Source organism: Magallana gigas, chromosome 2 (assembly GCF_963853765.1).
Source record: "Magallana gigas chromosome 2, xbMagGiga1.1, whole genome shotgun sequence".
Lineage (NCBI taxonomy): Eukaryota > Metazoa > Mollusca > Bivalvia > Ostreida > Ostreidae > Magallana > Magallana gigas.
Genome location: NC_088854.1, coordinates 25,729,407 through 25,749,666, shown reverse-complemented (window position 1 = coordinate 25,749,666; position 20,260 = coordinate 25,729,407). Strand labels below are relative to the sequence as shown.

Below are 20,260 nucleotides of genomic sequence, written 5' to 3'. Positions count from 1 at the left end.
ATTTTATTCCTTTAAAAAATGTACATTTCTGCCTATCATTCTCAAACAATTTTACAACAAAATTCTTGCTACTCTGATAAACTTTTTTCATGTACGATCTAATCTTTTAAATTTCAAACAGCCAAGGTGGATAGTAAATTTGAAGCCAAGTTAGTGGTGCAGGCCCTGAGAATCAACACCCTGTCCAAACTGACGTTCTCGGACTGTGCTCGCTTCAATGCTCTGATGAAGGATGTGTTCCCGGGGATTGAGTTCAAGGACATTGAGTATGAGGAGCTGGCCGAGGCCATCAGATCTGTGTGTAAGGAGGCCAACTTACGGGTCAACGAAATCCAGGTAGGAACCCACTACCTGAAGGATTGACTTTCAATCCATTTGTGATATCTGCTTACTTTATTCAGTCTGGAAGTTTGCAAAACTTAAGGAGTACTGTATTGTACAGAAATCAGTAGAAGATTATAATCACTGCTGTGAAATCATTAGAATTTCCAATGGCTCAGGTTTTTTTTATTCATAGGGTTTCCATTACCCATGAATGTATATCCTCAACAAATTATAAAAATAAATTTTATCATTCACATAAAGTGAATTACTAGTATGTGACTATGTCCTCAAGAACATGACAAAAAGTTGTCAATTTTTTAGCAGGAACTGTTGCAAGCAATAAACATTTTTTATAAAAACAAAATTACAACATTTATACATAGAGATTATGTAGCTATTTACCTAATCTATCATTGAATTGTAGATCAAGAAGGCTCTGGAGTTGTATGAACAGCTGAGACAGAGGACAGGGGTGGTGGTGGTGGGCCCCAGTGGTTCAGGAAAAACCACGCTGTGGCGAATCCTCAGGCAGGGACTCCACAAACTCAACAAGGAGGTCAAAAAGTACACCATGAACCCTAAGGCCATGCACAGGACACAGGTACAGATATGACTGGAGGGAGCCCCTCCACAACACCCACACACACACTTCAACATAAGCCCCACCCAACTGTCACCCCAAGTACCGTATATACTCGCATATAAGTACGGTTCATCTATAAGTCGGTTGCCTTTTTCCAGCTTTAATTTGCAGATTTTGCTCTTGACTCCCTTATAAGTCGGGTCACTTTTTCAGGACAATTGATGTACAGATATTCTCAATAAAATACCACATTTTATTATATATTTTTTGAGTTCTAAAAAAATTGTCCTTGTTTCACCCCATAATTGCTTCTAGACTATTTCTATCATGGGTCTATGATGTTAATAACTTTTGATTTTAAATGCCATTATTTTTTATTACACTTATTACAAGTTGGTAATAGCTTCAAAACTGCCAGGTTTTTAAATAGAGTCCTTTTGAAAATTTGATGATAGTGATTTATTTCCTTACTGACTGATTAGGTTGGTAATTAGCCCCTTAAACTGGGGTGTTGGCTTGTGTTGTTTTAGCATGACCCCAATATCTATTATCACCTTAGGTATGAAAAACTGCCTGCTTGAATTTTCTTTTTATGAACATAGGTTCAATGCATTTATCTGTTTATTATTTTAAAAGAAATATAACTTACTTCTCTCTTGTGAAATTTTTTTTACTATGTCTCACCTATAAGTCGGACCCCCACTTTTCACTCAATTTTCTACTCCCAAAAATCCGACTTATAGGCGAATATATATGGGTACTATGGAAACACATTTCTCTTTTCGAGAGTTCTACCCCGATGTTGCGTTTTAGTGAAAGTACTTGAAACTAGGATTTTCTATTTTGTGTATGTTTTATAGTTGCTGGGTCAGATTGACATAGATACCAGAGAATGGACTGATGGAGTCCTGACCTACAGTGCCAGACAAGTGGTCAAAGAACCTCAGGGTATGTACTATATCAGTGATAACTATTGGTTAGAGCGATGTACCTGGTACAGAAAATACATGTAGGTTATCTTTACAATTTGTAATTTTGAAGTCTTATGTTAGTTGAATGCGAATAATCCTGTAATTTCCAGAGATCCAATCCTGGATTATTTGTGATGGTGACATTGATCCGGAGTGGATCGAGTCCCTGAATTCGGTACTGGATGACAACAGGCTCCTTACCATGCCATCCGGAGAGAGGATCCAGTTTGGACCTAATGTGAACTTCCTGTTTGAGACCCATGACTTGAGCTGTGCCTCCCCTGCCACCATTTCTAGAATGGGAATGATCTTCCTCAGGTACACTGTAGATTTGTGTTTATCCGAAGCACTGTACTATGAATAAATTATTCCATTTAGCATAACTATCATAGTCCATAGCCATTTTCAAAGAAACAACAAAATGTCTATTACAGTTATCCGGTGCATAGTTGAAATTGTAATTATGAACAGATATTGATTAAATACTGATTAGAAATTAAATAGAGAAGTGAAATCAGACAATATTGTAAGTGCTCTGTTCTCTTCAATATGTAAACATCATTTTGATGATCTTTATGTCATCTAATTTGTTGTGATCGTATGAAGTCAAGCTCTGAGAATAAACAGAAGGATTCGTGTACAGATATAATCTTACTCAAATATACTGTAGATTCCTTATTTTACGCGAGTACTTAATTCCGCGATTCCATGATTTTCCATTAAATCATGAGAATATAAAATCACGAATGCCAAAATTTGATCATAGTCTCATGTACTTTACATATGTCCGGAAATTAAAAGCGAGATTTTAAAATTTGCGAGACCGGCTTCTCGCAATTTTTTCGCAGATATTAATTCCTTGCGTTTAATTAGGAATTTACAGTACTTACATGTACCTGTGTTTTGTGTGACTTGCAGTGATGAGGACACGGACATTAAGGCTGTGGTCACCTCCTGGCTGAGCTCCCAGCCTGAGAGTGAACAACACATCCTGTCAGGCTGGATCGAAGACCATTTCTACAAGGCTGTCGACTGGGTTCTGAAGCAGGTCAGATTTAAGTCATCTATAAAAACATACTGTTACATATAGTCCTTGCTCTTCAAGAAAATTTATGTTGGAACAGTCCTTGTTTTAAAAAACATTTTTTAGAGTTGCAACTTTAATACGAAACTGACATTTAAAGAAAAGAAATGCTAAAACCAAGGCAGAGAAGGTTAATTGAAATTGAAAAAAATTGCCATTTAAAAAAAAAATAGAATAAACACTAACATGATGTGTATGTGCCTTTTACTTAAATAGAATGACTTTGTGGTGGAGACCAGTCTGATTGGGGTGGTGCTGAATGGACTCTCTCACCTGCACAATGTCCGGAACAAGGCCCACTTTGCCGTCTGCCTGATCCATGGATTGGGAGGAAACCTGAACGAAGGAAGCAGAGAAGCATTTGCAAAAGAGGTAGAATCTCTCTCTCTCTCTCTAAGATTGGAAAAAAGAAGTTGAAAATAAATCAGACCCATGTCTACACAATAAAAAAATATGCCTCTTTGATGTTGTAGGTGTTTGCCTGGACTCAAGAAATGCCTCCAGACTCAAGGCGCCCGCTGGACACGTTCTACGATGAGAATATGGGACGTCTAATGACTTACAACATGGAGGTAACAGAAAAAAGGACTTCAACTATTACGAAATATATATTCTATATCACACAAGTCAATAAAGTGGATTTCTCTGCACATACTTACTTTTGATGATTTGATTTCTACTTTTCTTTGCCTGATTTAATTTGTGCACACACTTTTCAGGTTCAAGTTTTTGTAGACGGGGTATGCACCATGCTGTTAGTTTAGTTCATGTATTTCATATGGTTTATAGAATTTTATGTTTATGTTTATAAGTCATGTATGCAGACAAGTGCTTTGTTATTGTTTTATGAACATATTACAAGCACACTTTCTACAAACAAGGTAAAATCATTCCAATCTATCAGTACCAAAGATATATTTGGAAAGAAATAAAATTTTATGTTGTATTCATGGACATGTGTAGAAAAAATCTGATTATCTATGTTCTAAATTGATGCACCTTGTCTGCATATAATGTACATGTATATAAGAACAATTGGGTCAAATTGTAGATTGTTCCCTTCAAGTTTAGTTAGTTTCCATTTAGTTTTCCCTTAGTTCATGTTATAGGAAGAAATATATTGCTTTGGTCTAGGTTATTTACAAAATATTACTTGGACAGTGAGGAATTAGTATTTGAGTTGTCAGATATATTTTAAAAAGTAAATACTTGTAGCAGATTAATTTCTTTTTGTAAGAAACATTGGTTCAATTTTTTCTTTCTTTATTACATTGAAGTTTATTTCAACTTTCTTAGCATGCATATTACATGTCTGCATGAAGTCAAAACTGTCCACTCTTGATGGAAAGCATGTCTGAAGCATGTATATGTTTAATTTTACACAGGCCACCAGAGACCTGAGTGCAGACAACTTTACGACTGGGGGGTCCCTCCCTGTGGTCAGAACTGGAGATGTACAGCGGGGCTTGGACTACTTTGCCCCCTGGCTACAGCCCGACAACAAACAGCCCTTCATCTTAGTGGGTCCTGAGGGCTGTGGAAAGGGGTAGGTTCTGTAAACACAGTGTCGACAGAAACTTATGAATGTATATTCTTAAAAGAAATAAAAAAAAATGTGAAGTTCTCAATATTTGAATCAACCCTCATTGCAAACTAGCTACATATACTGTATAATTAATGAAGATTAATTTTTGAAAATCAGTCTATGCATGATTTTAATTTTAAACCATGTACAGTAAATGACTGTAGATAAGGCTATTTTTTCACTGTCTGCTGTCCCTTATTTCAGGATGTTGCTGAAGCATTGCTTTGAGCAGCTGAGGTCCACTCAGGTGGCTGTGGTTCACTGCAGTGCCCAGACAAACCCCACCCACGTTCTACAGAAGCTGAGCCAGAGCTGCATGGTTCTGAACACGAACACTGGCCGTGTGTACCGACCCAAGGACTGTGAACGCCTGGTTCTGTACCTGAAGGACTTGAACCTGCCCAAACCAGACAAGTGGGGAACGTGTCAGCTGGTGGCCTTCTTACAACAGGTGCTGATTTGAGAAATATTAATTTTTTTTGGTACAGAAACCTGTTTATTTTTAGGGTTTAATTTCTTAATTTAATCCATTTTATCAAGAGGATTAGTCAGTGCTCTAGCAAGTGATACTGAATATAATTATCTGAGAAATATTTAACGAAGATCCATATTGTCTGATACATAATAGTACTGAATGCTTTTCAAATCTGGTGTGTATATGTTTGCTCGCATTCACTTACAGGTCATCACTTACAATGGGTTTTATGATCACAACCTGGAGTGGGTGGGTCTGGAAGGAGTACAGATAGTTGCCAGTATGAATGCAGGGACAGGACTGGGGCGCCACAAACTGACCACCCGCTTCACCTCCATCGTCAGAATCTGCTGCATTGGGTATGTCAGAGAAATTGATTCCAGTGTTATATTAACCTTTTCACATTAAATAATTCTGATTTAGCAAGCCAAATATTTTTATTACACATTTTATAATATTTACATGCTATGTTACTGGTAGATATAAATAATATGGAATTTAGAAAATGCCAAGGATAAAGAAATGTATCATCATAGTGAAATATACACAGGTGTGTAATGTTTTTATTTTCTTTATGTTTTGTAGATATCCAGACAAGGAACAATTGCAGGCAATCTATGGAGCTTACCTGACCCCCATCCTCAACAGACAACTAGGGCGGCACCCAGTGTGGGGCAACCCAGCCAAGGTGTATGCCCTCGCTGGATCCATGGTGCAGCTGTATGAACAGGTATAGTCTATGTTTTGTCTTGTTTATGTATATCTTTTGAAAACTTGATGTTCAATTCAAAAACTAATTTCAAACTCTGCAATCAAACAGATTTGTATTGGAAAGGTTTTGTCGAGTAAATATGTGCATAGTGCATTTTAATGATAAATTTCATTTAGACACAAGTATTTTCTAAGATACTGATATTATTTTACTAAGCTGTAGCTAGTTTGCAAGTTAAGTGAATTTTTAATTCTTACAGTTGAGGTCAAGGTTCACTGTAGATGACTACAGTCACTACCTGTTCACGCCTCGTGACCTGACAAACTGGTGCCTCAGCCTGCTGAGGTACGACCTGAACGCTGGGGCCAAGGAGGGGTCCAGTGACCATGTGCTAGAGATCTGGGCATATGAGGCCCGTCGTCTATTCAGGGACCGGGTGGTGGGGACCGAGGGACAGAACAAGTTTGACAGCATCCTCATGTCCACAGTGAGGGCGGACTGGTCAGCCAACATCTTTGACAACTTGGACAGTAAGTTACAGCCAATGCACTGCAGAATCTGTGCAAAATTATTATATTATGGAGTTATCTGAAGAATTGGCACCGTACAAAGTATTTAATTAATGAAGAGTTGACAGCATTTATTATGTATGATTTATTTATCAATAAGAATGTTGTTTTAATACTAAAACACAGTAAATAAATATCATTTTCTAACTACCCTTAAGATAAACTCACACGAGCAAGTTACTTTTTTGCAAGAATTATCTATGTTAGGAAATGAAAGGAGAGAAATTACTCGTATCAGGTAATTTCTATTTGTTTAGAGTGAGAAATGACTTCTGACTGATTTTTCAGCTGACTACTTTGTAACCTGGGGGGCCCGCCACGAGGATGGAGGGCCGGCCGTGGCGGCAGGAGCACCTCTACCCTCCACAGGGAAACCCCTGGGGAAACTGAACACTGATGATCTGACTGCAGTTATAGAGAGAGGACTCAAGCTGTACAGTAAGTGGCTCTATTTTGAATCAGTATGGTGTTTTCAATATGTACCTTGGAAGTCTTGATTAATCCGAAATCCCTTTGACTATTGATCATCTTTGAAGCTAATCAAAGATGAAAGGAAATCAAAATTATTTTAAAAGGTTCCGACATAAAACAGTAGCTAATTTGTTCCTGTGACATCTTCATGTACATGTATTCCAAGTAAATGAAGACAGAGAAATATAAATTTGATGTGAATGTGATGTACATGTATTTGTTTGTAGGTCGTGAAAACAGAGATTTGGACATTTTGATCTTCAGGGAAGTTTTGGACAACATTGCTAGAGTGGACAGAGTCCTGACTCTCCCAGGGGGGTCCCTTCTGATGGCAGGGAGGAGTGGGGTGGGGCGTAGAACCGCTGTTCTACTAGTGGCTCACATGCATCAGATGCACTTGTTCTCTCCCAAAGTCTCCCGTGCCTATGGCATGAAGCAGTTCAAGAATGATCTAAAAACTGTAAGTCAGAAGTGGAAAATGAAAGAGGTTAAAGTTACTTGCATCTTTAGAATGGAAAAATTGAATTATATACTTTAAAACTATATTTTCCATGCCTATTGTCTCTTAAATCTTAGTGTGGAAACTTCTTTCCTTTATGAAAATATGTATATGAAAATATTTAGAATGAAAGTTGAATGCAAGTATAAACATATCTGCATTGTGTGATTAATATGTGGCGGCTCCTCTTTACAGGTGATGCAGCTGGCTGGGATTGAGGGTGAGCAGGTGGTGCTCCTCCTGGAGGACCACCAGTTTGTAGAGCCTCAATTCCTGGAGATGATCAACAGCCTCCTGTCCTCAGGCGAGGTGCCCGGGCTGTACTCCCCCGAGGAGCTGGAGCCTCTACTCTCACCCCTCAGGGACATGGCCTCAGAGGCAGGGTTCAGGGGAACTCTCATCAACTTCTTTGCTTCCAGTAAGCTTGTCTTGTAGCTGAAGGGTATCAGTTTGAATTTGAGCTGTAGATTTTGTATGATTTATTTGCCTTTTTATGAAGATTCAGAATTTCAAAATTAATTTGTGTTGCAAAAATTAAATGAAAAAATTTTATTACAGGAATCAAGACCAATCTGCACATTGCCATGATCATGGACTGCAGTAACAACTCATTTACCCTGAACTGTGAGAGTAACCCCGCCCTGTACAAGGAGTGTGCGGTCCAGTGGATGGAGTCCTGGAGTCGCGACTCAATGGTCAAGGTCAGTGCTTATTTACAAAAATTATTTGGTCAAACTGAGTGTCCATACAGAGGTTATATTAGTGATATATTAGGTTATGGTCAGTGCCCATCCATAGAAATATCATTTCATAGAGATATATAAGATATATCATTTTAATGTCAATTTGATTCACAAATACCGGTATGTAAATATTAGTATCCATTTATAGACAAATTGTACACTATAAATTTTTATTATATCTAAAATTTGGTGAAAATGAGTGTTTAGGGCCAATTCAGTGCAATTTAATAGCAGACTATTATATGCGTCAAACTCTGAAGATTCCCATTTTCTAATTGATGCTTGGTTTTTATGCTTTTCTGTGACATAAAGTGCCAAAAATATTAAAAATCAAGCACAATGTTTGCATAGTTTTTTGAGGTTTCATTATTTTTGACTTTGGTGAACAGGTGCCCTACATGCTGTTGACAAAGCCCCCAAAGATAGAAGGGGCCAGCATTGGGGAGAAGAAGCGACACCAGAGGAAGTTATCAGGGGGAGAGGAGTTGTTGAAGTGTTTCCTCCACGTTCACGAGTCCTGTATCCAGGCCAACATGGGGGCCACTCCGCGGCGCTACATCGCCTTCCTCAACACCTACCAGACCGTTTACAGCAATAAGAAGGCCGGGGTAGAGAAACGCCAGCACCATCTACAGGTCAGTTCAGGGGAGTAAATTCTGGGAATTAATTTAAAGCAAAGTTAGAAGCTACGTTTGTACAAGCTTGGAGAGTCCAGAATAATAGGTATCTTTCCAACAAATCTGTCATCTTGTTGATTGGGGGTAATGGGGCTAGTTCTTAGAATTTTCCTTACGAAAATCTAATAAATTGAGGCATGAAAATATACAATTCATATATGTTACATGTAAAGTTGAAAAATAAGTACTTGAACTTTATAAACTTAAATTTACCACTTTCTTATTACGCCTTAAAAACTTCAAAAGTAATCTTTGTTAAATGTGTTCTTTCCTTTAGGCTGGTGTATCCAAACTGAATGAAGCCAAACAGTTAGTGGATGAACTGAAGAGGAAGGCTGGGGAGCAGAGTGTGTTACTAGCAGAGAAACAGGCTGAGGCCGACACAGCACTGAGGGAAATTACGATCAGCATGCAGGTATGCACTGTTTTCTCCCACAACAAATAAATGGAAGCAATTCTTCAAATCATAATATTTCTCATAGCATTTTGTCTTCAATATTTCTTGCTTTGCATTGTCAAAAGCTTATAATCTGATAGCATTTTTCATCAATAATGTTGGAGATAAATTAAATATTAAAATTTATTGTGTTTGTCATCAATAACATTGCAAAAAACTTAATTCCTTGCAGAATGCCAGTGACCAGAAGAACGAGATGGAGGAACTGAAGAGACAGGCGGCAGAGGAAGACAAAGTCCTGCAGACCAGGAAAAAGGCCATCGACCGAGAGCTCGCGGAGGTAGAGCCTCTGGTGCAGGCAGCAAAGTCTGCCGTGGGCAACATCAAAACGGAATCACTGTCCGAAATCCGCTCTCTCAGGGCCCCACCAGACACCATCAGGGACATCCTGGAGGGGGTGCTCAGGCTGATGGGAATCTTTGATACCTCCTGGGTCAGCATGAAGAGGTACATGTGCTATTATTTGATTTGTTCTTGGACTTATTTCTTTATGAAGAATATTTACTGGCATTAGCATAACTTTTATGATGTTAATGAGTTTCTTGCATCGTAGTTTCTTGGCCAAGAGAGGAGTAAAGGAAGAAATTCAGACTTTTGATGCCAGAAAGATTACTCCTGAAATCAGGAAAGGAGTGGAGGCCCTCATCAGGAAAAGCAAGGACTCTTTCGAACCAGCGGTAAATTAGAGATCAGCCGTTTTCCTTGTTTCTGTAAAACTTTCATATTCCAAATCAAAAGTGCATTTAAGATTTTTCATTGTTGAGCAGTTGTTTTGACTTACCGTAATTGAGAAAAACAAAACAAAATTCAAAAGTATTGAATTTTTAGTAATTTTGTTATATGAAAAACCAAAAGTCTAATACAAGTATTTAAGAAAAAAATATTATACATTGTCTGAACAGTGCGGTAAATATGATGTCTGTTTTTTTGTTTGCAGGCTGCCAAAAGAGCATCAGTTGCAGCAGAGCCCCTGGCAGCGTGGGTGAAAGCCAACGTTCAGTTCTCTTATGTACTGGAAAGGATTGAGCCTCTGGAAAATGAACAGAATGAACTCATCAGGTCAGGATTCTCTCACTAGCAAGGAATCTTTATAAAAATTGATTTATCAAATTATCTTTACATCAACCTTGAATCAGTGATAGTAAACTACTATGATAAGAAATTTTTCAGGTATAAAAAATTAGAAACATGAACAATAGTATTTTTATTAATTTGTCATGCTCATAGGAATTTGAAGAAAGCAGAATCCAGAATGGACAAACTGAAGAGGGCTCTTGATGAAGTGGATGCCAAAGTGGCCTCCCTTAGAAACAGATTTGAGACCCTGACCAAGGAAGCTGCTGAGCTGAAGATAAAGCTGGACAAGGAGAACGAAACGATCCAGGCGGCAGAGACTCTAGTCACCAAACTGGAGGGGGAGTACCAGAGGTGGAGCCGACAGGTCAGTATTGGTTAAAATTCTGACAGCTTGGTACCTGTAATGCAGAAGAGCTGGTCCAAAGAGAATTTGAATTTCGTAATATGGTAGTTTTTGGTATTATTTATTAAATGTCAAACAGAATATGCATAAAAAAGAAATCATTGAATTATTAATGCTGTTAACATGTATTCTTAGTATGTGCAGTGTTTCAACAATTCTACTGTTTAAAAATTTCTTTTTGTACAAGAACAAAAACTCTGCTTGTAAAGACATTTTGGAAGTATTTTTTTTTCATTTTTGTGTTAGGTCGGAGAACTCTCAGATGAGTTAAAGGAACTTCCTAAAAGAGCTCTGTTGGCCTCGGCGTTTATCACTTACCTGGCCCAGGCACCCGAGGATGTACGAAGAAACTTTATGAACACTTGGTCTGAAGCCCTAGGGGTGCAGCATTTTGACTGCCGCCGATTTCTCAGCACAGAGAGTGAACAGCTGATTTGGAAATCTGAGGGTTTGCCGTCAGACGAACTATCCATGGAGAATGCCCTGGTTATATTGCAGGTAAATTATATGCATACATCTATATGTAGATCCACTCTTCAAGTTACAATAACTATCAATTCAAATGTACAGTAAAATCTTGTTCTGATTGGCAATACATTCTGTCATGTAATCTATACTGAGTATTGATGAATCTCAGATTATACTGTACATATGTAAATGAATTTCTATTGACATAAAGGGCAAATAGTCCAGCATGTAAATGCATGCTATTTGAATCAATAACTCTTTTAGATTATTATTCCAAATGTATGGAACAAGCTAGATTTGTAATGTACCGGTATTTGCTCGTTGTAAAGCATGTCTCTATAATATTATACACATGTAACTTATAACTACATTTTGTATATTATTTACGTATATATTTAGTGTCTTCAACCAGCCATGGTAAAAATAATCACTAGCAAAATATAACAATATTTATATAGTTACTTGACTACTAGCATAGCATGGTATTTTACTAGCTAGTTTACTACTAATTTACTACTTTAAGGTACCATGTATTAGCATAGCAAGTTACTTTAGTAGCTAGTTTACTACCGATAACTACTTTAAGGTACCATGTAGTAGCATAGCAAGTTACTTTACTAGGTGGTTTACTACTGATAACTACTTTAAGGTACACTGTACTAGCATAGCATGTTACATATTAGCTAGTTAACTACTGATAACAAGTATTATAACCAATGCTAGCAGATGGTTGGGGAGATAGTCAAACGTTTCAGTTTTCTCCTATGATCTGGTTGTTGACTAATTTGTTTGTTTATTGGACGTGATCGCCAGATCAATGATATACCAGCAGGGGTAAGAATGGATGGCTTTTGTTTTAGATGTCTTTTATTCTGTGTGGAAAAAACCTTCATATGCTGTACACCATATATCACCTTATAAAGTTTTTCTTGTGACTTCAGCACTCTTCGGTTTCATTCTGTAATCTGTTTGTGTTTTTAGTTTCAAGCATCATCCATCATTTTTTTTAAAGTGATTTAAACTCGATGAAAAATCATTCTGGTCACACCTCTTTGCTTACGAAAATTGAAACTTTTCTACGCATTGTTTGCTCTATCTTTGGATATTGGATGTCAGAAAATGGAGAAGATATATTTTGTTCTGCTTAAACTGTTGAAAGTTTGCTTTAAAACTTTAAACTGCACAAAAAATGGCTTAACAGATTCACTGTATGATTACACATTTCCTGTTTTATTCATGATATATTACGAGATGCTTAGATTAAAAAATGAAATTGATTAAAGAACAACATATCTGGCATGTTTTTTAACACTAGGTGATGGAAAGATTGATATTAACTTTGGTATTGCAAATCATCCTATTGTATTTCAGTTTGTATTTAATGATCCAAATACTGTTTCTTTCCTGTAAATGCACCAAATTGTTAAAGTGGAATATTTTATTAAGTACCTATCAATTATCATGTTTAATCATGTTAATTGGCAAATCAGACTTTAATTTCACTTAATTCAGATAAAAATTTAGAAATCTAACGCATATGTTGACCTATTTTAGAGTACACAAAGGCCATTCTTGATTGACCCGTCCTCTAGAGCTACTGATTGGCTGAAATTTCACCTCAAAGATCAACGACTGGAGGTCATCAACCAACAGGTCAGCATGACTCTGTGATAAAATTAACAGGAATTTGTATAGATGTATATAATTCTATTTCAGTTGAACAAAAAATACCTGGTTCTTGTATTTCATTTGAACAAAAACAAATTCTGCCAAAATCAAAACTGTTTCTTCATATAATAACATTCTGATGATTCAGATATGATGTGCTTTTCCTTCTTTTAGGATGCCAACTTTACAACAGCCCTGGAATTGGCTGTCAGGTTTGGGAAAACTTTGATTATACAGGAAGTGGATGGAGTAGAGCCGATCCTGTATCCATTGCTGCGTGGTGACCTCGTATCTCAAGGTCAGGGGGCAAAGTTCATGCACTTGTTTAACATACATGTTGTAATTGCTACCTGAAATAAAATCATTTTCTAGACAGTGAGTGTATTAGCAACAAAAGCAATGTTTTGTAGGTCCCAGGTTTGTGGTTCAGATTGGTGAGAAGTCAATTGACTACAATGAAGAGTTCCGCCTCTTCCTGACCACGAGAAACCCCAACCCTGAGATTCCCCCTGATGCCTTCTCCATTGTTACTGAGGTCAACTTCACCACCACCAGAGCTGGACTCACAGGACAGGTAGGGAATACAACTTGCCAGGCTTATAGAATTAGAATGTAACATTTCATTTGTAATATGCAGGAATTCAGAAAATAATTGCAGGTCAGATAAATAATATTTCGCCAAAAAATCATTTTACTCATTCCTAAAGCAAAGTTTCTATCTCTGTGTATAGAGAATGAAGTAAAAAAAATTACTGTTTTACAGTTGCTGGCAGCCACCATACAAAATGAAAAGCCAGAGCTGGAGGTGAGAAAGACAGAGTTATTGAAGACGGAGGAAGATCTAAAGATCCAGCTGGCCAAGATGGAGGAATCACTGCTGGAGGTACTGTAGTTCTCTGATTTTTTTAACATTCTATTCTCTTTATAGATATACTTGTAACTCATTTCCATGCACACTTAACTCTATCTGGGTTTCAGGAACTGGCCAATGCTAAAGGAAACATTCTGGAGAACAAGGAGCTGCTGGACTCACTGAACAAGACCAAGGCCAGCAGTATCACTATATCCGACTCGCTGACCGAGTCTGTCCGTCTACAAGCCTCACTCGACCAGGTCTGTAAAGAATGGCATTCCATTTTGTTCCTCTATACAGCTAAAATAAAATCAGTTATGGTTATGAAAAATAATGTTACGGTATGGTTTGTTGGTTGATAGTAAAGATCTTATACCAATGATGCTTTAATCATTAAAGTTTAATGTATAAAATTATATACCCGTCCGGTAAATGGTATAGTAGTAGTTGCCACTTTCGGAATAGGGTTAATACTGATTTTGAAAAGATCAGTGGAAAAATTCTTACTCATTTGATTGTGAAATTAAAACTGCTTTATCAACCAAAGAATGTGATATTTCAATAATTAGTCTGGAAGATCAGTTGATGATTACACTAACACTGGATTATTCTGTAGGAGAGGAACACCTACCTACCGCTGGCGGAGAGCGGCAGCAGGATGTACTTTGTGATCAGTGACCTCGCCAAGATCAACAACATGTACAGGTTCAGTTTGGCCGCCTTCCTCCGGATCTTCCAGAAAGCTCTCAAGACCAAACAGGTACAAAGACATCACAACACAGCAACTCAGTCTTCTTCTTTTGAGCTGCTTACTGGTACCATCCAGTGCCACATAACATGATCAATTTGATACATTTCAACCTGTATGACATGAATAAACATGAACCAAATAGTAATGCATTTTGTTTCAAAATCTCTTTATAGGAAGTTTAAAATTTCTCTTAATGATTAAGTTAAAAAGAGTTTGTCAGCTGTTCAGAGAGAAATGATGAACTTTGTAGGATGGTAGTGGAACAGACCATAGAATTAAAGCCCTGACACAGAGGCTACAGAACCTGGTGTATGAATATGTCTGTCGCTCCCTGTTCAAAGCTGACCGCCTCATGTTCGCCCTTCACATGGTGCATGGAATGAAACCAGAACTCTTTGAGGAAAATGTAAGTCAGAGTTTCCAGTGATTGCTAATTAAGATCAAAAGAATTAATTTTGTACTGAGAAGGTGTGTTTTAAATACTGCTTGATTGACAGGAGTGGGAGGGGTTTACTGGTACTTTGGTGTCGGAAATGAAGGCGGACGGAGGTCGAGGAATGCCATCATGGATAGATCAGGAGAGACAAACAGCTGTGACCAACCTCAAGGTAGGACATTACATACAGCTAATGACACTGTATTCTATTCAATGTCAGTATCTAATATTGCTTTCAATATCCCTTAAAATTTTAATCCTGAAATTTCTTAAATATGACATGATTTTTCAATGATTGCAGACCAACTTCCCCAAGCTGTACCAGGTGTTGAACTTTGATGACGGTTCACTGTGGTCCAGTTTCTCGCGCAGTAATGAGTGTGAGAAGGAGTTCCCGTCGGTGATAGAAAAGAGAATCAGTCTGTTCCAGCAGCTACTGGTTGTACAGGCTGTCAGGCCTGACAGACTCCAAACCGCCATGGGACTGTTTGCCTGCAAGGCTCTAGGTTTGTGTATCTCTTGAAATTGTCATTTTCTTAACTTGTTAACATATTCATAAATTGTCATTTACAAGTTCAGCAAACCCAGTCCCATTGTACATAAATGAAACATTCTTATTGCTGTAAATTTTATAAAAGCAGTGTTTGTTTTAGTTGAGTTTACTGTACATCTATATAGATACATGTACAATGTTTACAATTTATCATGTTTTTGTTAATCCAACAGGCATGAAAGAGCTCTCTCCACCCTCTGTGAATCTCAAGCGACTCCTGGAGACAGAGACTTTACCCTCAGAGCCCATTCTGATCATTATCTCCCCTGGTGCTGACCCCTCACAGGAGTTACAGGACTTGGCGGAACAGACCATAGGTGGTGACAAATACCATCAGGTCAGAATATCTCCAATATCTGAAATGTCACTTATTTTAAGAATATCTGACAGGATATTGAGTTGTAGTACATGTAACATCTAGTTTTAGTAATGTGAAGAAAAATTTGACAGGTTGCCATGGGTCAAGGCCAATCAGATATAGCTATGCAGTTGCTAAGGGAGTGTTCTCAGAATGGAGAATGGCTGTGTCTAAAAAACCTCCATCTTGTAACAGCCTGGCTGCCACAACTTGAAAAAGTATGTTGTTAATTGTTGATGAATTATTGATACTGATTCATTTTTATGATCAATCAGAATCATTTTAAGTCGTATGTAATTTATTATACAAAGCATTTAGGGGAATTTAAATTTACTGTTTGTTTGTTTGTTGATATCAACTAACCAATGAATGAACTTTTCTAGGAAATAAACACTTTGAAGCCACATGATGACTTCAGACTCTGGTTGACTGCAGAAGTTCACCCAAAATTCCCAACAATTCTCCTGCAGAGCAGCTTGAAAATTACCTATGAGGTAATCTAAAAGAAGTTGATCAAAGGGAAAGCTCAATCTTTAATTGTAAAAGTAAACTTGCAGAGAAGCAATTTTACAATTCTAATTTTGATAAGATTAATGGAAAACTTTGCTTTACTGATCTGTGTGAGCACATGCAGTGTCACCAATGAGGAGACCTGATACTGACTCCCTCTCTGTTATTGCAGGCTCCTCCTGGAGTGAAGAGGAACCTGATGAGGACCTACGAGTCCTGGAACCCTGAGTACATCAGTAAGTCGGGCAGTGTCCTCCGGGCCCAGGCTCTGTTTGCCCTGGCCTGGTTCCACGCTGTCGTACAGGAGAGGAGAATGTACATCCCACAGGTAATCACTGCTTTTATTTTCTATTTTCATTTCTACTTAAAAATTAGATCATGGATTCAATTTTAAAAAATTGTTCACGACTCTCTCTTATTGAAGGTTTACTTTTGATTTCATGAATTATTGATTATATAGGGCTGGACGAAGTTTTACGAGTTCTCATTGTCTGATTTGAGAGCGGGAGCAGACATCATTGACAGGCTGATCAAAACAGGTAAAGTAATTAAAATGATCTCTTCAGAATTGTGAATGTAATATAGTAACTCATGTAGAAAAGATGTTGTCCAGATCTTGGTAAAATTTGAAGCCCTTTGGAATCTTAAATTTGTGGCAGCCACGCAATGTTGATTATTTGTTGTTTATTTTTAGATTTGCTGGGATGTAATGTTATGTGTATGCACTATATATAATGAATAATATGGGATGTGAATTCATTTGTATAGGGTGCCCAGGAAATCCATAAAAATCTAATGTCCCACAAATATTACTGATTCCATAGTATTCAATATTACATTCACAATATATTATTAATCTTAATTTGATAATTTTGCAATTTACTTAATTTTGTCAGTTTTGTTATTAATCATCCAACAGGCACAGACCAGGAATGGAAGTTTGTCCACGGACTGTATGAATTTGCTATCTATGGTGGCAGGGTAGACAACACTTTTGATTTGAGAGTCATGGTGTCCTATCTCAGACAATTTTTTGATGGTAACACATTGAGTCAGGGCCGAAATAAAAGACTGGGACCGTTACGACTACCAACATCCACAAACTTTAGGGTAGGTTTCAAGATGTGTTATAAGAATGTGATTGATAGATTTTATATTACAAATATCAACTGATTGTTATACATATTTTTTGTCAACTGCTCTAATTAGCATGTAACTGTAGTCTTATCGGTAATTAAGTAACATTTATGGATCTACATGTACATTTTATGCTATTTGCAGGATTATGTGGAAGCCATTGAAGAACTTCCAGAATTTGATAAGCCGTCCTACTTTGGTTTACCAGAGAATATAGAGAGGTCAGCACAGAGAATTATAAGTAACCAGGTCATAGGTCAACTCAAGGTCCTACAGAGGGCAGATGCCAAGGCCAACAAGTTTGATAAAGAAATCTGGGCCACTGAACTTGGGCCTATACTTAACCTGTGGAAGAAACTCAATCAAGTAAGACTCAATACATAATTGAAGAAAAAGATTCTATTAATGTCTCCAAGATTTTTTTTTTTAAGAATTTTGTTGTAAAGCTTATTTATTGTGCTATACATGCATATTCTTTTGACAGGAAATGTTTTCTTGATACATGTATACATGTTTTTAAAAAAATTGCAAACTTTTGCAATGAAGAAAAATATTCTTAGATAAGTTTAACTCCATTTTTTATCATTATTATCATGGATCAGTTTTTTAAGCTATGATGTAGGATGATTTTATTCCAAATTTGGGTTCAGAAAGCATACAAGATTACAGCTAGGATAAGTAGAACGTCCTGAATGAACATTAACTTGTACATACATTTTTACACAATTAATTTAATTTACTCACAGGGTTCTCAGCTGATCAACTCTAAGATCAAGCCTCCCAGTGATAAGACCGGTCAGGAGGCCCCCATCATCTCCTTCATCAAGCTGGAACAGTACAACGCCATCAAGCTGGTCCAGAGTATCCACCAGTCCCTGGCCTCGCTCAGTAAGATCATTCGCGGCACCATGCTACTGACCAAGGAAGTCCAGAACCTGGCAGCTGCTCTCCTCAATCAGGAGGTAAGAACACTGTGTGTTAGTGTATGTATGGATTTACCTCCCTTTAATTGTGTTGAATTGTTACCACCTTCATAGGCAGTAATAGACTTCTAGACCAATTTTTTAATTCAGAAACATTTGACAAGCTTTTTTACAAACAAATATAACACCCTAAGTCCTCAGGAACTAAAGCTCAATTTCCACACCAATGTTTTTAACAATGACTCTTTCCTTCACAGACTCCCCTAGACTGGCAGGGTAAATGGGACGGACCAGAGGACCCCATGCAGTACCTGAGAGGACTGGTCACCCGGGCCACAGCCATCCAGACCTGGGTGGACAAAGCAGACCATGGAAACTTACTGAGGGACACCTTGGATCTGTCTGACCTCTTCCATCCAGACACTTTCCTCAACGCTCTACGACAGCAGACGGCTAGGTATAACGTCTAATTTATCACTCATTCAGAAACTGATATATGAAAAACTTGAGATTAAAATTTATGTGTATCAAGGATTACAGTGTAAAAATAAGATCAGTATTTGAGTCATTAAATTATCTTTTGATACAAAGTGTAAGTTTTGGTAAAATATTTTCTGTAGGGAGGTAGGGTGTTCCATGGACAGTTTGAAGTTTGCCGTGAGCTGGAGAGGTGGGGTGCAGGGAGCCAAGACCCAGGTGAAGGTTGGGGGTCTACAGCTGGAGGGTTGTAGCTTTGACGGAGCGCGACTCTCAGAGAACCAGCGGGACTCTCCCAGTGTGTCCGCTGTCCCACCATGTCAGGTCGCCTGGATCCCTAAAGTAAGTCTATCTTGTAATTAGTCCAAGCACTGTTTTTTTTTCTATATAGTCAAGTTCATTCGTGTCAAAATTTATATGGCTGTAGTGTAGCATACTGTGGAATCATAAAGAGTTCATTTGGGCCCTTTTTTTAAAGTTTAGAAATTTGTGAAAATGTAATTTCATGGATTTATTTATGAAATTAATGATTTAGTTCTGTAGTATAAAAAATTTTTAGGAAAAAGGGGACACAAATTCACAAAAATTCTTATGACTGCAGTGTACAGTAATACTCCAGTTATATATGAGAAATTGATCTTGTGCCATAGAAACAAATCAGATATCTGACTCATAGTCAAAACTAGCATATAAGTATTTCAAAGAACTTTTGTACATTTAATTAATTGATAGCATTTTAATAATCATCAATTGATTCTGTTGCAGGATGCACCAGATCCATATGGTATGGATGATGTGATCTCCATTCCGGTCTACACAAGCAGTGAAAGGGACCACATTGTGACCCGCATGGACCTTCCATGTGGTGGCAACCAGTCTCTGTGGCTCCAGTGTGGTGCTGCTCTCTTCCTGAAGAGCACATAGACAGACCGGGGCAATCTCACTGACTTTTGTAAATGTGTTTATTTATTTGTGTCTCTATTTATTGTGACTGAAACTGGAAAGACTTTATGTTGTTAGAGTTACAAACTAACGACTCGTGATTTTGATAGAAATTATTATTAATTAAGGTTGTAATATTTAAATTGATGAATTGGAAACTATGTTTTTGAAATGTATGTCAATCCGTCCACTTTCTCTGTGATCAAACTAGATGTGATTATATTTTTTTGTATTTTATGGAGTGCGTCATTAACTGTGATAATGTGAAATGCACATAGAAATATTTTGAAGCTATTGAATGTTCAAATTCATGGTATTAAACTGTAAACTCAAATGAAACAATGGTGTGGGATTTTTTTTATTTCAGTGGGACACAAGAACTAATGGCAGAGTATTCTAGGATTCTAATTCAGGCTCCTTGAATCCTTAGTTAGGTGCATTGGCACCTGGATGGCGCATATCATGTGCGCATAGCTTCATTACCCAAATGAATAATTATGGTCACTAACTCTTTCAAAATACCATATTCAATCATTGACTTGCAGATGAATCGA

The 20,260-nt window shown here is 37.5% G+C and overlaps 1 protein-coding gene across 5 annotated transcripts in view; it reads left to right on the top strand.

The window, feature by feature from the left end:
* LOC105330477 (cytoplasmic dynein 2 heavy chain 1) overlaps positions 1–20,058 on the top strand; it is a 32,537-nt gene extending 12,479 nt beyond the window's left edge. Inside the window, exons 32-76 of one of the 5 annotated variants that reach the window (XM_066075844.1) lie at positions 122–336; positions 749–925; positions 1,768–1,855; positions 1,989–2,196; positions 2,797–2,926; positions 3,179–3,334; positions 3,436–3,534; positions 3,682–3,702; positions 4,348–4,508; positions 4,752–4,998; positions 5,230–5,381; positions 5,608–5,752; positions 5,994–6,264; positions 6,592–6,741; positions 7,002–7,234; positions 7,469–7,691; positions 7,832–7,974; positions 8,406–8,651; positions 8,971–9,108; positions 9,323–9,597; positions 9,704–9,827; positions 10,088–10,209; positions 10,378–10,591; positions 10,877–11,128; positions 11,912–11,932; positions 12,653–12,751; positions 12,941–13,064; positions 13,177–13,340; positions 13,530–13,649; positions 13,745–13,879; positions 14,236–14,379; positions 14,621–14,776; positions 14,868–14,978; positions 15,108–15,312; positions 15,533–15,696; positions 15,810–15,935; positions 16,101–16,211; positions 16,400–16,555; positions 16,688–16,766; positions 17,147–17,337; positions 17,509–17,730; positions 18,111–18,326; positions 18,545–18,744; positions 18,908–19,106; positions 19,530–20,058. In XM_066075844.1, coding sequence (XP_065931916.1) covers positions 122–336; positions 749–925; positions 1,768–1,855; positions 1,989–2,196; positions 2,797–2,926; positions 3,179–3,334; positions 3,436–3,534; positions 3,682–3,702; positions 4,348–4,508; positions 4,752–4,998; positions 5,230–5,381; positions 5,608–5,752; positions 5,994–6,264; positions 6,592–6,741; positions 7,002–7,234; positions 7,469–7,691; positions 7,832–7,974; positions 8,406–8,651; positions 8,971–9,108; positions 9,323–9,597; positions 9,704–9,827; positions 10,088–10,209; positions 10,378–10,591; positions 10,877–11,128; positions 11,912–11,932; positions 12,653–12,751; positions 12,941–13,064; positions 13,177–13,340; positions 13,530–13,649; positions 13,745–13,879; positions 14,236–14,379; positions 14,621–14,776; positions 14,868–14,978; positions 15,108–15,312; positions 15,533–15,696; positions 15,810–15,935; positions 16,101–16,211; positions 16,400–16,555; positions 16,688–16,766; positions 17,147–17,337; positions 17,509–17,730; positions 18,111–18,326; positions 18,545–18,744; positions 18,908–19,106; positions 19,530–19,688 — 7,292 coding nt within the window. In that variant the 3' untranslated portion in view covers positions 19,689–20,058. Of the gene's footprint in view, positions 1–121; positions 337–748; positions 926–1,767; positions 1,856–1,988; positions 2,197–2,796; positions 2,927–3,178; positions 3,335–3,435; positions 3,535–3,681; positions 3,703–4,347; positions 4,509–4,751; positions 4,999–5,229; positions 5,382–5,607; positions 5,753–5,993; positions 6,265–6,591; positions 6,742–7,001; positions 7,235–7,468; positions 7,692–7,831; positions 7,975–8,405; positions 8,652–8,970; positions 9,109–9,322; positions 9,598–9,703; positions 9,828–10,087; positions 10,210–10,377; positions 10,592–10,876; positions 11,129–11,497; positions 11,516–11,911; positions 11,933–12,652; positions 12,752–12,940; positions 13,065–13,176; positions 13,341–13,529; positions 13,650–13,744; positions 13,880–14,235; positions 14,380–14,620; positions 14,777–14,867; positions 14,979–15,107; positions 15,313–15,532; positions 15,697–15,809; positions 15,936–16,100; positions 16,212–16,399; positions 16,556–16,687; positions 16,767–17,146; positions 17,338–17,508; positions 17,731–18,110; positions 18,327–18,544; positions 18,745–18,907; positions 19,107–19,529 lie in introns of all 5 variants that reach the window. The other 4 variants (XM_066075845.1, XM_011432183.4, XM_066075846.1 and 1 more) reach the window with 4 other exon arrangements.
* Positions 20,059–20,260: the final 202 nt, after the last annotated feature.